We start from the raw sequence: 16289 nt of genomic DNA on the forward strand, positions 1-16289 counted from the left end.
GTATGCCTGCGATCGAGTGTTTCTAGAAGGATAGTGTAGGGGTACTGTAGCATTACTGTACATTTAGAAACATTGGGGTACTATCGGTGTTTTTGTCAGAGAATGTCAAAGAGAAAAAACTGTTGATGTTTTGAAAAGTATGACCAAACTTGTGATTGAAAACATACATTTGCATACTGTTTTTTTTTCGAGTTTCGGGTTTTTTAAAGAAATTTCGTATGACACATATTTGTTGTATAGTTTCGCGAACGGTTAATTTTAAAATAAGAAAACAAAAACAAAAAAGTTTGCGTCGAAATTGAAGTGCGGCACGGTTCTATGGGCGGAGTTTATGAACAAAGGCGCGGTAATTCAAATTGGGAGATTAGCATGAGTTGAAAGATCTCCAACATTATCGGTATTTTTTTTCAGACCTAATAATTGGGATCAGTTTGAGTATTTTAAAGATTTAGAGGTGGAGTACCGAAATCTGAAAAATATATTTAATTGACTCCAAATTTTTCCCTGATTCCGAATATCTATGTGGAAAAATCAAAAAAATTTCTCCGATTTTATATTTCAGCTTGAAATCGCCGAATTTAATTTGTGCACGCATGCCCCGGTCTCTTTTTTCAACTGCGCGCCAAAAGAAATTCGCATTGGAGCGCGCTTGCATCGTTAGATTTTCTTCGTTTATTTTATTTATTTTCGCCGAATTCAATTTTTAACCAGTGTCATTAATTTTTGTCGAAAAAACAATTTTTCAGAGAAAAAAACCGATAAAAACTGGACCAAAACAATTGAAACTTGTTTAAAAAAATTGTTATTTTTATTCGGCAAAAATAAATAAATAAACGGAGATGTAAGCGCGCTCCATTGCGAATTTCTTTTGGCGCGCATTTGAAAAAATATTGATGCGGCCACAAATGAAATTCGGCGATTTCAAGCTTAAGAGATTTTTTTTTGAATTTTTCCACATAGATATTCGGAGGCAGGGGCAAATTTGGACTCATTTAGAAAATATTTCCCATATTTCGGTACCCCACCGTAAACTTCCCGAAAAAAAAACTAGATACCTCAAATCGTATTTTGTCTAAAAAAAACATAAATTCTCCTTTTCAGCAACCTAAATATATTCTCTCTACCCCATTCTCTTCCTGTAGACTCTTCCTCTCTTGCTACCGAAAAACAGAGTAAATGCACAGGAAGTGAGCAAACATAACAGCTCTTCATCCTATACGGGAGACCAGCTTTAACGCGCTCCTCCATTTTTCTTATCACTCTTTTCGATTTGTTTCCTCCCTTTTCAACTCTTTTTCTTTTGCGCTGTAGTCACGGTGTTTATTGATTTTGATGTTTTGTTTTCAATTAAGATCATATAATATTTTTTTATTATTTAGATCCCTATTATCTAGAACAACTTTTTCCAATATAAAAGCTTTATGGGGGTTACAGTATTTTCAAAAAATGAATCATATATTTACATATATTACTCACTTGCCTTAAACAATACCTTATAAAAATAAATCAAGAATTTTTTTAAATTTTTTCACACTACACACTTTTAATGTGTCAGCAACTCCAGTCCAATAAGATTGGTTTATTAAAATTTATTAAATCTTTGTAACGTAGGGCATTCCAAAACGTTTTACTAATGATTTTTTTTGCTGTTACAATAGTTAGAATACTTTTAAAAACTCAAAGGTACTTTATATACTTACTTCTGGTTATGCCACGTGGTGCCAGACTGTCCCATCACGGTTTGATCTACAAAAAATGCGGAAATTTTTTGCCCAAAAATATGTGACGTCAGCACATTCTTAACCATATGAAATTCGTTGAGAACTGCGTCTCTTCTCCCGCATTTTTTGTAGATCAACGTAGATCAAGCCGAAATGAGACACTCTGACACCACGTGTTATGCTGCAATTTCTAGGCTTGGACTTTTAAAAACTTTTTTAAAATCTCTGTATGGAGCGCTCCGTATTGGATTTTATCAAAATATCTCAAGGTTTTCTGGAATTTTCTGGAAAAATTGGATAAACTGATGATATTGATGATATTGAAAAGTTCCAAATCATTATAGAAACTTTCAAACCAGGGGTGTGCGGCAAATTCGGGAAGTCCACATTTTTTCAAATTTGCCGTTTTTGGCAAACGGCAAATTCGGCAAATTTGCCGCACACACCCGTTTCAAACGTAATGGGCATAACAGAAATTAGTTTCACCACATACTTACTTACTTACTTTGATCTGACAAAACTTTTTGGCGGGAAATTCAAATTTTCTGATAAATTTTTTGGCGAGAAAATCAAATTTTCTGATAAAACCTTTTGGCGGGAAATTCAAATTTTCTCAAAGAATTTTAAAAATTACCGTACACTTTAGCTACCGTACTAATATCACCCAAACTATTTAACCTCAATTAATTTCCGGCTATCATCAATCAATGCCACTTCAAATCGTTCATCTGATTCGTCATTTTGAAGGCGTTATCCTTAATTGAAAGATTTTTTGGGACACCAAACTTACACACACAGCTCCCTTTCATTTTTTTTTCGTTACTTCATTTTTCATCGATGACCCCTCGTAAATCATGTGCATGCTTCTCTACTTTTGAATTTTCTTTTTTCCGTTTTTCAGGTCACAAAGAAGTACAGCTGCTTGATACCCGCCGTGAGATGAGAAGACTTGACAGAGTATGTCAATAGTCTATCTCGTTTCAATCACTTTCATTTTTTCAGTTTTCAGTGAGTATTTTGAGGGGTTAATGGCCTAGTATTTGCAAAACCTAGGCCATTTGTTTTTAAGGCAGTATTTGGTGCCAAATGTGTGTGATACTGTGGAGTAGAATTTGCTAAATATCTGATGTGTTTATTTTATTTAGAAAACCCCACAGTGCACCGTGGCCTAGTTATTGCAAAACCTAGGTCATATAATGTAAAACGGGGTCTTACATATTCCAGATGTCCTAAAATTGTTTTGCAAAGCCTAGGTCGCGTATTTTAAATGGCAGTAATTTGGCCAAGTGTCAAAATTTAACAACAAATTCCTCTAGGGAGGGAGGAGGTGGCCTAGAAATTGCAAATCCTAGGCCACATATTGGAACGTAGTCTAAAACTTTTGAATGGTGGTGGAAAAGTTTTTTTTTAGTTTTTAATTTGAGTTTTTTTTTTTTTGGAATTTATTTTCCGCAAAAAAAGTATCTAAAAACTAAAATTTTATTTTTACTTTTTTTACTTAAAATTACAAAAACGTTACAAATAAAATTTTTTTTTTTGCAAAATCGTTGAAATTTAAACAATAAATTACTAAAAATATTATTTTTGGGATTTTTTTCAAACTTGAAAAAAACTGAACGGTTTTTTAAAGTTTTGGAACAATATTTTTTCAAATTTCATAATCTTACTTTAAAGATATTTACTATTGAAAACAAAATAATTTATCGATTTTTAAAATTTGCAAAAATTTTTGTTGCCCAGAAAGTGGGGCGGAGCGTAACTTTTGCAACACTGCCGCACGGTTTCAATTTTTCTGTTTTTTTTTCTTTTTTTGCGAATTGGATAACATCAACATTTTCATTCGAAAAAAAAACGGAGAAAAACATCGTGCGGCAGTGTTGCAAAAGTTACGCTCCGCCCCACTTTCTGTGCGACAAAATTTTTTGCAAAATTCAAAGATCGATTAATTAATGTCAACAGTAGAGTTTTTTTTAAATTTCAATTAACCTTTGAAAAAATTATTAAATTTAAGAAAAAATTTGGAAAAAAAATTCGAAATTTTTAGTAATTTTGAAAATTACATCAAAACACTTTCCAGAACCCATCACATCGTGTCGTGTCGAAGAATGTGCAGCATGGTTCCAAAAGACAAAAGACTACGAAAACCTGGTGCCAAAAGCCACCGAACGATATTGTCAAGTTCTTCAGACTTATTTAAAATGTATGAATGATACTCAACGATATTGTCATGGTAATCTTCGATTTCATTCATCGGAATTAATTATGAGACGGCACTGGAAGGAGTTCGAGTGTGAGAAGTGGGAATCGTGTAATGATAATAGTCATGTGAAGAGGAAACATGTTAATACGTGAGTCAACTGTGAAAAACAAAAAATTTAAAGTTTAGGCGCGAAATTCTAATTTTCTGGGAAATTTTTTTTAGTGGGAAATTCAAATTTGACAAAAAAAAATTTAGGCGCTAAATTAGAATTCTGTGAACACGTGGTGTCAAAGTGTCCCATTTTGGTTTGATCTTCGAAAGATGCGGGAGTTGAGACCCAGACTTTCAACTGATTTAGCTTGGTTAAGAACGTGCTGACGCCACATTTTTCTGGGAAAAAAATTCCCGCATTTTTTGTAGATCAAATCGCAATGCGACAGCCTGACAAAAAGTGGCGAAATTCAAATTGTGTGAGAAAAAATGTTTTGGCGCCAAATTCAAATTCTGTGAGAAAACATTTTAAAGGGAAAATCAAATTTTTTGAAAGAAAAATTTAGGCGCAAAATTCATACTTTCTGGGAACACTTTGCAAAAAAAATGCGGGAAATTGAAATATTCTAAGAAAAATGGCGGGAAATTCAAATTTTTTCATAAAACCTTTTGGCGGGAAATTCAAATTTTTTCATAAAACCTTTTGGCGGGAAATTCAAATTTTTTCATAAAACCTTTTGGCGGGAAATTCTTTTTTTTTTTTAATAAAACCTTTTGGCGGGAAATTCAAATTCTCTCAGAAAACATTTGGTGCCAAATTCTTATTCTGTGAGAAAACATTTTGGCGGGAAATTCAAATCTTCAGAGGAAATATTTTTGGCGGGAAATTTGAATTTTCTGAAAAAAAAATGTTATTGCTGGAAATTCAAATTTTCAGAGGACACATTTGTGGCGGGAAGTTTGAATTATCTGAGAAAAATTTAGCTGCGAAGTTCAAATATTCAGGGGACACAGTTTGGCGGGGAAGACCTAATTTTTTGAAATCTCTGTTAATTTTTTCGTATCACAAACAACTTATTCTGTTCCAGATGCTATTTCAATCCACCTCCATCGAACCGGAAACTCAAGTACTGCAGCCTTTTCGGGGATCCTCACCTAATAATGTTCAATGGCTCCGTGCAAACTTGCTCGGAGGAGGGAGCCCGTCCTCTGGTGGATAATCGATATTTTCTAGTTCAAGTCACTAATAGAAATGTTCGAGGCGAAGCGCTAACGACTACAGTAACGAAGGTTACTGTTCTCGTGAGAAAGCACAACTGCACGGCTTCCCTCCGCTATGAGGCGAGCTCGGATGAAGAGGGCTTGCCACGTGGATTTGTGGATGGCACCACGTTCCAGATGACGTCAAAACATTCGGTAGAGGTACTGTGGCAAGATGATAACTACGTGGAAATAGCGCTTCATTTTATTCATTCGTCGATTCACATTCGCCGTCAAGGACCTTATCTATCGGTTTCTGTTCGGGCGCCGACGATTGTTCTGGAAACTGGAGGAGACGTGGCCAGGGAGCTTTGTTGGTCGGGATGTAGGAAAAGCTCACGGATACCTGCAGAGCTTGCTGTTGAGATGACGAAAAAGTTTGCAGAGTGCTACAGGAGACGGGTTCATGTGCCGAAAAAGGTTGCGGAAGGTATGTTGGATTTGACGCGCAAAAAACGTTTTTTTTTCAAATTTTAGAGACTACCTTCTTAAGTGAGCAAAAAGTTTTGCCAATTTACGGTTTTTTAAAATTAATCTTGGAAATATCACGGGGTTCTGGCCTTCCTCATTGAGTTTTTCGCGCTCCATTTGACAATGCATTTGTCCGTGTGGAGTACACGACTTTCCCGCACGTTGTCCGGCGGGCGATTGTCAATGGAGCGCGAAAAATGCAATGAGGAAGGTCAGGAGCCCGTGTTTTTTTGAAAAAAAAAACAGAAAGTGATAGCCGTGGCTGAGAATTCTGTGCCAGGGGTATCCTAAGCAACCTGTCTGTGGGTTCTGGAATTCTAGGCCACCTAACTTAATTTGTCGGCCACCAGTTTGTTTTTAAATCGATTTTCAGCGCAGCATTCAAGATTTCAGTGCATTTTCAGCGGGAAATTTGAATTTTTATTCAATATTTCAATTCAGTTTCTATGGTAAATTCAAATTTTCAACGAATTATTTGTCTGGAACAATTTTTGAATAGATTTTTGGTCAACAATTTGAATTTTCAATAGAGTTTTTTGTAAAATTAAGTAGTCAATTATCAGCGGGAAATACAAAAATTTTCAATTTTTTATCAAAAAAAATTCATTGAATTTTTCGCGCTCCATTGACAATCGCCCGCCGGACTGGGAAAGTAGTGTACTCCACACGAACTAAAACCGAGCCGCGACGCGACACGCAACGCGCCGTAAATCTACCCCAAATATGGCCGAGCAAAAATGGCCTAGTTCCGCAAAAACTCTTCCATCTCTATTTATGAGGGAAGCCAGATTTCCGTGAGTTTTGAAATGCTCCGAAATTTAAATTTCACAGATGCATCACATTTTACGCGCAAAAAAAATATTTACTAAATATTTACTCTCAACAAAATCTAATTGAACTACTTCCAGATCGCTGCAAAGACATTGGCAACATCGGAGTGTTCTTCGACGCGTGTGTTTTTGATCTCATGTTCACAGGTAACAAACGCGCTCCATTGATAAAATACTTGTGTTGTGTGTGGAAAATATGGTGCATTGACCAGAAAACACCGAATTTTACGCGCAAACACGTGGTGCCAAAGTGCCCCATTTCGGAGTGATCTACCAAAAATGCGGGATTTTTTCCCAAAGAAAATGTGACGTCAGCACTTTCTTAACCATGCGAAATCAATTGAGAAATCTGGGTCAATTCTCCCGCATTTTTTGTAGATCACACCAAAATGGGACAGTTTGGAACCACGTGCGCAATTATAAAAAACTGTTTAAATTACCAAATAAACGCACATTTAGTCCATTATATCTTATGAGCAAATTTGATTTTTTTCAAAATTTGTGAGCAATGTCCCGAAATTCCAGGCGACGACTATCTGGTACACCTTTCTCGCGCCGCTGAGTCAGACTTCCGTCGATTGGCTCCGCATCACTTCCAATCGCATGTAACCCAACAACATGCTCGGTTCCAGAAAGAAAATCAACACAAAAATCACATAAATCAATCGGAAATCTTTAAAAAATGTATTCCATCGAAAAGTATTAGGTTTTATCCATTTCTTGCCATCTTTTTTTTTGCTCTTTTATCATTGTTATGCTGACCTGAATTTGTAAATACTCTTCAAAATGCCTCAAAAATCGATAATTTTCATTTCAGATCTCTTATCATTCATTGTTCATGGGTTAATTCAATTTTTTAAAATAAAAATTCAAAAATAAAGACATTTTTAATTTAAAAAAATTATATCTTGCTTCTAAATTGAGTTTAAAAAATCAATTTAATTGATTTTTCCAGTCGAAAATTGTTATTTCTCAAATGTACATTTTAATACAAAAAATTGGAAAACAAATTATTTATTCAAATTTTCTCCACATAAAATCTAGCTTGTCAATTTAAATTCGAATTCGAAATCAATTAATTTGCAAAAAAAATTGTATAGAAAAATTGTATATTTTTTTAGCTGAAGAATGTTTGTAAAATATGAAAGAAAAATGCACATTTTCCTTGACACTAAAAGTTAATAAAAATACATGCATTACAGTATTACGGACGCAGAAAATTCTGAGAATGCGTATTGCACAACATATTTGACGCGCACAATATCTCGTAGCGAAAACTACAGTAATTCTTTAAATGATTACTGTAGGTCGATTTACGGTTAACTGTTCACCCTAGTCAATTTCTTTTCAGGAGTGCTAGAAAAATTTTGAACTTTAGAGTTTCTGGGAGCCAAGTTACATCCCTTCAAAATTGCAAGGCGCGTCGCGGTCTGCGTCGCGGCCAGGCTATCATTTTGGAGCGCTATTTCTCAGCTCCCAGTGGGGGTGCAAAAAGAATAGTGAAAATATATATTGATTAATAAATTGAATCAATTTCCCAACTTAAAAATTTTGGATTAAAAACACCGAATTTGAAATTTTTTCGAAAAATAAATCTTTTAAAAAAATATATATTTTGGTTCAAAACGACATTGCACAGTAAATTTGATTTAGAACCCAAAAAGTTTCATCTTTGTACGGCAACTGGAGGACAAGTTACAGCCCTTCAAAGTTTCGAGGCGCGTCGCGGTCTGCGTCGCGGTCAGGCTACCACAGTGGAGCGCTGTATCTCGGCTCCCCGTGATCCTACGGATTTGAAAATTTTTGCGCTTACGGATAACTGTGAGGAGACAAAAAAATATTGGAATTTTTTTCGCTACGATATATTGTGCGATACGCATTCTCAGAATTTTCTGCTTCCGTAATATAATAATCTACTTCTTCTGATGGTAGTTCCTCAAGTATTCTCCGATAATGTCATAAATGCATTCGTACTGTTTGACAGTGTATACCATACTTGGCCGCTGCTGCCGTGATCGATTCACTTCGCTATAAAATAAAAGTGTGTGTGTGTAATATAATGTCACTTCATTCGAAATACCTGAAGATGTCGATAATTCCTTCCGATTCAAATCGTGATATGACATTATCCGTGCAGATGAACACACCAGTACGGCCGATTCCAGCGCTGGAATTTGTCGATTTTCAATTAGTTTGGGCTCAATATACTGTAAGGTGGGCTCAAAATTGCACCGATTTTTCAAGTGAAACCTTGGGAAAATTCAAAAAATGTCCTAAATTCAACCCAATTCTTGAATTTTGTAAACGACCAAATTTATAATGTTCTGTGAAAAAAATTAAAATTTCCAATTTTTTTTTCCTGCCAGAAAAAAATCAAATTTAAAATGTTCAGAAAAAAAACTGTAATTTCTTGTTCCTGGTACATAAAATTCTGAGAATGCGTATTGCACAACATATTTGACGAGCAAAATATCTCGTAGCGAAAACTACAGTAATTCTTTAAATGACTACTGTAGCTCTGGTGTCGATTTACGGGCTCTACTTACGAAATGAATTTATTTTCGAATAGCGACAGCTATATGTCATTTCATTTTTTCTTAATATTTTCTCATTTTTTGCATAATTTTAATATTCTATCAATAATAAATTTGCAAAAATCGCGCCCGTAAATCGACCTACAGTAGTAAATTAAAGAATTACTGTAGTTTTCGCTGCGAGATATTTTGGGTGTCAAATATGTTGCGAAATACGCATTTTCAGAATTTTATGTTACCGTAATATTTCCTGGGGGACAAATCAAAATTTCAGAATATCAATGTTCTGTTTTAAAAAATTCAAATGTTCTATTTTTCTATGTAAAATTTCAATTTTTGCACTAAAAAAACAAATTTTCGATCTTCAGTAAACAAAAAAAAATTAAAATTTAATTGAAAGTCTAATTTTAGAAATCTAATTTTCTCAAATTTCCGTGTATCTTCCAACAAAAAAGTCACGGGGTTCTGGCCTTCCTCATTGAATTTTTCGCGCTCCATTGACAATCGCCCACCGGACAACGCGTGGGAAAGTCGTGTACTCCACACGGACAAATACATTTAGTTTTACAGCTAAAATCGAGCCGCGACGCGACACGCAACGCGCCGTAAATCTACCCCAGATATGGCCTGGCCTAGTTCGGCGAAAACTCTTCCATTTCAATTTATGAGGGACGCCAGAAATCTGTGAATTATAAATTATTTAGACCACTATTTTTAACAACAAAAAATCTCAGTTCTGTTTATTTTTCCGCGTCTCAATATTTTGGTAAACAACGCATGAAATTATGAAGCTGGCAAAACTACAGAAAAATGTTTTTAAAAACATAAAAGGTATAGACGACCCTTACAAACAAAAAAACAAATTTGTTTGTCTGTCTATCACACACTCTCTCTCCCAGTCCCAGACCAAATACTTGAACGCACCCACCTGCAGTGCACAACAATCGGTGACGTGTATTGTCGTCCTCTAACCTGCAGCAAGAACTCGAGAAAGTTGGCAATTCGCGGCGCACCGCCAGTGTCCTTCCACTCTTTGTATTGCCATTGTGACACTTTCATGTGACTCTGTTGTCTGCTGGCTCGGCTTTTTCGGCTGCTTTTAGTGCTCGAGCTGTAGGAGCTTGTCGGCGAGACGTCGAACTCACGGTGCACCCAGGTTTTTTCCTCGAGTTCGCACACGAGCTTCACATCGACTTCTCCGTATCGTTCGGTTTTTCCCATTGCGGAAGGCCAGTATTCTCCGCATTTTTGCTGGAATTTTTTTTAAAGTTTTGGGCATTACTGAAACTTTGTTAGGCTTTATCAAGGGGTGCGTGGCAATCGGCAATTCCGGCAATTGCCGGTTTTGGAAATTTTTGCCAGTTTTGGCAATTGCCGGTTTTGGAAATTTTTGCCAGTTTTGGCAATTGCCAGTTGTGGGAATTTTTGCCAGTTTTGGCAACTACCGGTTTTGAAAAAATTTTTGGCGATTGCCGAAAAGAAAAATTTCCGCCAATTTGTAATTTCGGCAATTCCCGGTTATGGAAATTTTCGGCAGTTTTGGAAATTGCCGAAAAGAAAAATTTCCGGCAATCTGTAATTTCGGCAATTCCCGGTTATGGAAATTTTTGCCGGTTTTGGCAATTGCCGGTTTTGGAAATTTTTGCCAGTTTGGCAATTGCCGGTTTTGGAAATTTTTGCCAGTTTGGCAATTGCCGGTTTTAGAAATTTCCGGCAATTGCCGAAATTGCCGGTCATTTTCGGCAAATTTCAAACCTAATTATATTTTGAAAATTGAAAAAATTTCACATTGTTTTTAAGTATTCGGTTAGAAAATTGTTCATTAAAATGCATTATTAGGCTCCTAAATCTACAAAAAGTATCAAATGTATATTTCCGGCAATCTGGGCAATTCCGGCAAATGCCCAGATTGCCGAAAATTTCCAAAATCGGCAATTACCGAAATTGCCGAAAATTTCCGAAACCGGCTATTGCCGAAACTGCCGGAAATTTCCAAAACCGGAAATTACCGAAATTGCCGGAAATTTCCATTTTCGGCAATTGCCAAAAATTTCAAAAACTATATGTTTCGCTCGTGTAATTTCAGTTTCCTATTGCTTTCCTACCGACCCAAGTGACCAAATGTTAAACACATTTTAACATTAAAACGTCCACCATCATCCAAAATTTGATACGAAACGTGTTTTTTTTTCTCGAACAATCAGGTGACTCGTCGGAAACGGGAGATGACTATTTTGTCATTCATTCATTCATTTCACGGTCTTTATTTTCAGTTTCCGATGTATTACTTTTTTATTTTTTTGAAAAGCACCTGTTCAGCCATTAGTTCAAGACTATCACATGGTGCCAGTCTGTCCCATCACGGTTTGATCTACAAAAAATGTGGGAGTTTTTTGCCCAACAAAAATAAGTGACGTCAGCACGTTCTTAACCATACGAAATCAGTTGAGAACTCTGCGCCTCTTTTCCCGCAATTTTTGTAGACCTATGTAGATCAAACCGAAATGGAACAGTTTTTCACCACGTGGGCTATAGTGAATAGTATATTAGTGGAAATTGGTGAGTCACAATTTGATTTTTAATCCAATTTGACATAATTTTTTTCGCACACTAACTTTTTTTTTAACGGAAAAAATGATTTTCCACAAAATTAGTGTTGATTTGCCTGATTGACTAGGCTTCTCCCCTTTCTTGGATAAAAAAGTAGTAGTAGTTAATGTTCCTAGAAACGTTGCTAAGAAAAATAATTTTGTACCAAAAAGCGAAACCTAAAAAAACTAAATTTTACAAAATATAAAAGATTTTTAAGTTACAACAATTGCCTTTTTTTTGAATTTTTTTGGTAAAAAAACAATTTTTCTGTGAAATTACCAGAAAACCGGTTTTAAAACCCAAATAATGGCCATGCTTGGAAGTATATCAAAGATAATGTACTCAAATTTTTTATTGGATTATTAGACTCAAAATTGTCTGAAAACACCGAATTTCATAATGAAACTTCTTTTTAAAAAATTTCTCAAAAAAAGTTACGAAGGCTCAAAAAATGACCTAAAATTAGTTGAACTATTTTTTTAATTACCATCTTATTTCAAAAAAAAATTAGTTTCCAGCTGCCTTTGTCAAAATTCAAATTTTAAAAATACTTCAAATTTTAACTAATTTTAGGCTATTTTTTGAGCCGTCATAGCTTTTTTATTGAGAAGTTTTCAAGAAGTTTCTTTATGAAATTCGGTGTTTTCAGACAATTTTGAGTCTAATAAAGAAATAAAAAATTCAACTAACAACAACCGTTATGCTTTTCCACCATGTTAGCATACATACGTTCTCATTATTATGCGTTAGTCATATTTAATGCATTGAAAATTTTCCTCTCTCCAAATAATGTCCTTACGAGGAGCGGAAAAGTGCTTGTGGCATTTTATTTTGTTTTGCTAAATGTTTTCAAAATTTGGGCTTTATCGCCTAAAATGTCTCCTAATGATCCCAATATATCAAATATTACAACAACGAAAAAACGGAAAATTGATGCAAAAAATTCGCAAAAACATACAACTGGAAATCTTGGAGTTCTTGTTCTCGAAAATTTAAATTGCCGAATCAATCCCCGCCAAATCATGCGTGTTTTCGGCTTTTTTCCACCAATTTCAATCTTTTTTTTTTTTTTTTTTCATTTTTCTTTGTTATATTTGGGTAATGTCTAGCCATTTAACGCAGATTCCCATGCAACCTTCCCACCCGTTTCTGTAATTTTCTTAAAGGTGGAGTACCGAAATCTGGGAAATATTTTAATTGACTCCAAATTTTCCCCTGATTCCGAATATCTATGTGAAAAAAATCAACAAAAAATATTCACTGATTTTATATTTAAGCTTGAAATCGCGATTATCCTTGGAGCGCATTTGCCTCTTTTAACTTTCTCCATTTATTTTTATTTTTTTCATTTTTTAAGCTATTTCCATTCATTTTTGTGCAAATAAAATGTTCAATTGGCACGAAAGAATATATTTTTCAAAAAAAAAGTACGACAAAAATGACTGAAAATAGCTTAAAAACTGAAAAAAGTAAAAATAAATTGAGAAAATTAAATGAGGCAAATGCGCTCCAAGGAGAGTTTTTTGTACGAAAAAACCGAAAAATCGGAATATCTAAAAATCTAAAAAATTTTTCAGTTGCAGCCCTGCTTCCCACTGATTTCCGTTTTCTTTAAACCCACCACAAAATCCTCCTGATGTTGCCCCAACATCACTATACACGCCACATCATACTGTACGATCATTCTCCAAAAGTCTGAAACTGTCTCTTTCCCTATACACTCTCCGCTGTCAATCGGTCCTTGTGTGGCAATCCATCGTGTTGCATCAGACTCGCCCTATAAAAGGGAGTGTGTACTTTGCATAGTTCTTTGTCTCTTAGTCATAAGAGATAGTACTATAAAAGTGCACCTGAACGAAACTAGCATTGATGTAATCTCCAGTGTCGAGCTCCACAAGTGTGTGATCATCTGAAAGTGGGTGGTGGTTTTGACCTTCGAGTTTTTTTTTCATCAGCAGTAGAAAATGGACTCACAAGGCACAATGTCTGAGTATCTATTGGCAGCTGCGTGTCTCGTCGCTCTGTCTGTGCTTCGTGTGAGTCGGCGAGCCTCCGTTCGCGAGAGAACCTATGAGCACACCAGTTCGTCATTTCTCATTTTCTCTGGGGGTTCTTAGAAATGTGTGTCTTACCAGGAACTCGTCTTGAAGAAGACGTCGGCGGTTCGTGCTCTCCTTCGTCATGCTTGCCAGGAAGCTGTCCGCTGAGTAGTCTCTTAAGTTTCTTTTTATTACTGCTTTTTCTTTTCTTTCCATGAATATTGGAGAAAATTGTTCTTCTGAGCTTCTGAGCTGCTTATTGAAATAAACGCCAATATTTTGGTCACGATGCACAAATTTCCATTAAAAATTGACCTTTTTTTATAGACTATAATGGTTTTGAACATTTTCATTTAAAAAATTGTTGTCCAAAAAAGGACAGTCATTAGATGGCTGAAAAAAATTGGGCAAAAATAAAAAATTGTCTAAATTTTTTGATCACGGGTAATTCATATATGCTGAATTCAGAAAATCTAGGTTCAACCCATCAAAAATTAGTAAAAAGTGGCAAAATTGGGCAATTTTTGTAAAAAGTCACAATTTTGAAACTCCTCTAAAATGGTTGATTTTGTACTTAGAATTGATTTCCGAACCCAAAAAATCGCCCTTTTTCAGAATTTAGTAGTTTCGGACATTTTAGAAAAAATTTCTGCACGTGCTGTCAGAGTTTCCCATTTTGGTTTGATCTACGTGGATCTACAAGAAATGCGGGAATTTAGAGGCAGAGTTTTCAACTGATTTTGCATGGTTGAGAGCGTGCTGACGTCACATTTTTTGGGGCAAAAATTCCCGCAAAAATCCTTTTTGTAGATCAAACCATAATGGGACAGCCTCAAAACGTTTAGGAATTAACTTTTCACTATTACTCAAATTTTGATTTTTCCGCCGTAAATATAAGGTCTCGAAACGATAAATGTTTTTTTAATACAACTGGGTGTGCGCCTTTAAAAGTAGTACTGTAATTTGAACTCAGTGGAAATTTTTTTCGATTTTTTTTTATCTTAACAAATGTATATATTTTTTAAGTAACTATAGATTCTTCTTTTTTCCTAAAGGAAAAATCTATTTATTTATGCAAAAAAATTCAGCTGAATTGAAATTATAGTACTCTTTAAAGGCACACACCTTTTTGTATTTAACAAAAATGTTTCGTGTCGAGAGCCAATTTTTGTGGAAAAATCGCAACATTTCGCCTCTGGGTAATGGCACGTGGTGTCAGGTTGTCCCATTGCGGTTTGATCTACAAAAAATGCGAGAATTTTTCGCCCAGAAAAATGTGACGTCAGCACTTCCCTAACCATGCAAAATTAGCTGAGAAGTCAGCGTCTTTTTTCCCGCATTTTTCGTAGATCTACGTAGATCAAACCGAAATGGGGCACTCTGACACCATGTGTAATATTGAAAAAACCCGTTGGGTCCAAACCAAAAAAGTTCAAGGCCCAGAGAGTTTCTCACGTACCGGAAACCAATTTCCCACTCTATTAGAACATTCTTGTTCTATTTTTGACTTTCTCGAAATTCTCATCTTTGAACCCCCTTACGTTTCCATAGCTATCGCACTCTGTGCCGGGCACACTTTATTCGTATCGATTCGTAATTTGTCGGGCCTCTTCGCAGCTGGTGTAGAGATCTTTTGAAACCCATTTATCTGATTCTTGCCATCTGCTGCTGCTGCTGCTGCTATTACTGCTATTTCCTTTGTTGTAACCTCGACTGGCGGTGGCGCTGGTTCTTCCACTTTTGGCAGTTGTTGTACCTGCTTTGGTGTTCTGCCACGACTGTAACAAATTCAATTTAGTCCTATAGTTGCCGCCTAGTTGTGTGACCTTGCCCGTCGCAATCGACTTGAAGTCTTGTGGTAGACGTAGAGAATGAAGCACGTGACACAACACATTAAAAGCATACTTGCAGCTAGGCAAGCGATGATTATTTCCGCTACTGTAGAACCAAAATTGACTTTCAGTTTCATGTCTCACCACTTACCAGCCATCTTATTCGAGATCTCCGTAAATTACAGTAGCAGATCTACGTAGATCAAATTAGAGCGAAATAGTTGTCGTTATGTCAGTCAACAATGTTTCGAGATTCACTCGCAACATTTTGTATGTGTGTTTGTAGACGACGTGATGGATCTAAGCCGATTATATCCAACTCTAAACAACAAATATATCTCGTTATTGTTGTGGTGAAGATTATTGAGAACCCGTTTATACCCGCCGTGTTTAGTGAGGTTAATGAGGTCGCATTTTTTGCCGGTTTTGGAAATTTTTGGCAGTTGGCAATTTTGGTTATTGCCGGTTTTGGAAGTTTTCGGCAATTGGCGGTTTTGGAAGTTTTCGACAATTGGCAATTTCGGCTATTGCCGGTTTTGGAAACTTTTGGCAATTGGCAATTTTGGCTATTGCCGGTTTTGGAAATTTTTGGCAATTGGAAATTTTGGCTATTGCCGGTTTTGGAAGTTTTTGGCTATTGCCGGTTTTGGAAGTTTTCGGCAATTGGCAATTTTGGCTATTGCCGGTTTTGGAAGTTTTCGGCAATTGGAAATTTTGGCTATTGCCGGTTTTGGAAATTTTCGGCAATTGGCAATTTTGGCTATTGCCGACTTTGGAAGTTTTCGGCAATTGGCAATTTCGGCTATTGCCGGTTTTGGA

General features: G+C 35.8%; 2 protein-coding genes and 3 non-coding genes across 6 annotated transcripts; 4 read left to right on the top strand and 1 right to left on the bottom strand.

Moving 5' to 3' along the window:
• The first annotated feature begins 2616 nt into the window (after positions 1–2616).
• On the top strand, positions 2617–7374 carry drag-1 (Repulsive guidance molecule B homolog drag-1). Its single transcript, NM_058480.6, has 5 exons — positions 2617–2729; positions 3799–4069; positions 5001–5602; positions 6552–6620; positions 6999–7374. Exons 1-5 carry the CDS (start codon positions 2681–2683, stop codon positions 7232–7234), a joined length of 1227 nt encoding a protein of 408 aa, NP_490881.4. The 5' UTR covers positions 2617–2680; the 3' UTR covers positions 7235–7374.
• A 1012-nt stretch (positions 7375–8386) lies between these two features.
• On the bottom strand, positions 8387–15628 carry Y71G12B.31 (the record flags this gene model as incomplete). Of its 2 annotated transcripts, NM_001306521.1 has the most annotated exons (10): positions 8387–8501; positions 8554–8640; positions 9936–10258; positions 13221–13376; positions 13450–13508; positions 13574–13667; positions 13732–13813; positions 15180–15416; positions 15465–15576; positions 15622–15628. In NM_001306521.1, the coding sequence occupies 10 exons, from the start codon at positions 15626–15628 to the stop codon at positions 8387–8389; spliced, it is 1272 nt and encodes a 423-aa protein (NP_001293450.1). The 2 variants fall into 2 exon arrangements, with proteins under 2 accessions (NP_001293450.1, NP_001293451.1); NM_001306522.1 differs by lacking the exons at positions 13221–13376; positions 13450–13508; positions 13574–13667; ... (2 more) ...; positions 15465–15576; positions 15622–15628 and having other exon boundaries at positions 9936–10228.
• Positions 13668–13816, top strand: Y71G12B.37. Its single transcript, NR_049955.1, has one exon. It is a non-coding gene; the product is annotated as an Unclassified non-coding RNA Y71G12B.37 (non-coding RNA).
• Y71G12B.44 lies at positions 14523–15846 on the top strand. The gene has a single exon (NR_131346.1).
• Positions 15361–15628, top strand: Y71G12B.41. Its single transcript, NR_101520.1, has one exon. It is a non-coding gene; the product is annotated as a small nucleolar RNA Y71G12B.41 (small nucleolar RNA).
• Positions 15847–16289: the final 443 nt, after the last annotated feature.

Source organism: Caenorhabditis elegans, chromosome I, assembly GCF_000002985.6.
Source record: "Caenorhabditis elegans chromosome I".
NCBI lineage: Eukaryota > Metazoa > Nematoda > Chromadorea > Rhabditida > Rhabditidae > Caenorhabditis > Caenorhabditis elegans.

What these genes read in the sequence shown, in the direction of transcription:
- drag-1 (NM_058480.6), top strand. Translation starts at nt 2,681, where the DNA reads ATGTCAATAGTCTATCTCGTTTCAATCACTTTCATTTTTTCAGTTTTC. An exon ending in AAGAGGAAACATGTTAATAC is followed by an intron (nt 4,070 to 5,000) that starts GTGAGTCAACTG and finishes ATTCTGTTCCAG; the next exon opens with ATGCTATTTCAATCCACCTC. An exon ending in GCCGAAAAAGGTTGCGGAAG is followed by an intron (nt 5,603 to 6,551) that starts GTATGTTGGATT and finishes AACTACTTCCAG; the next exon opens with ATCGCTGCAAAGACATTGGC.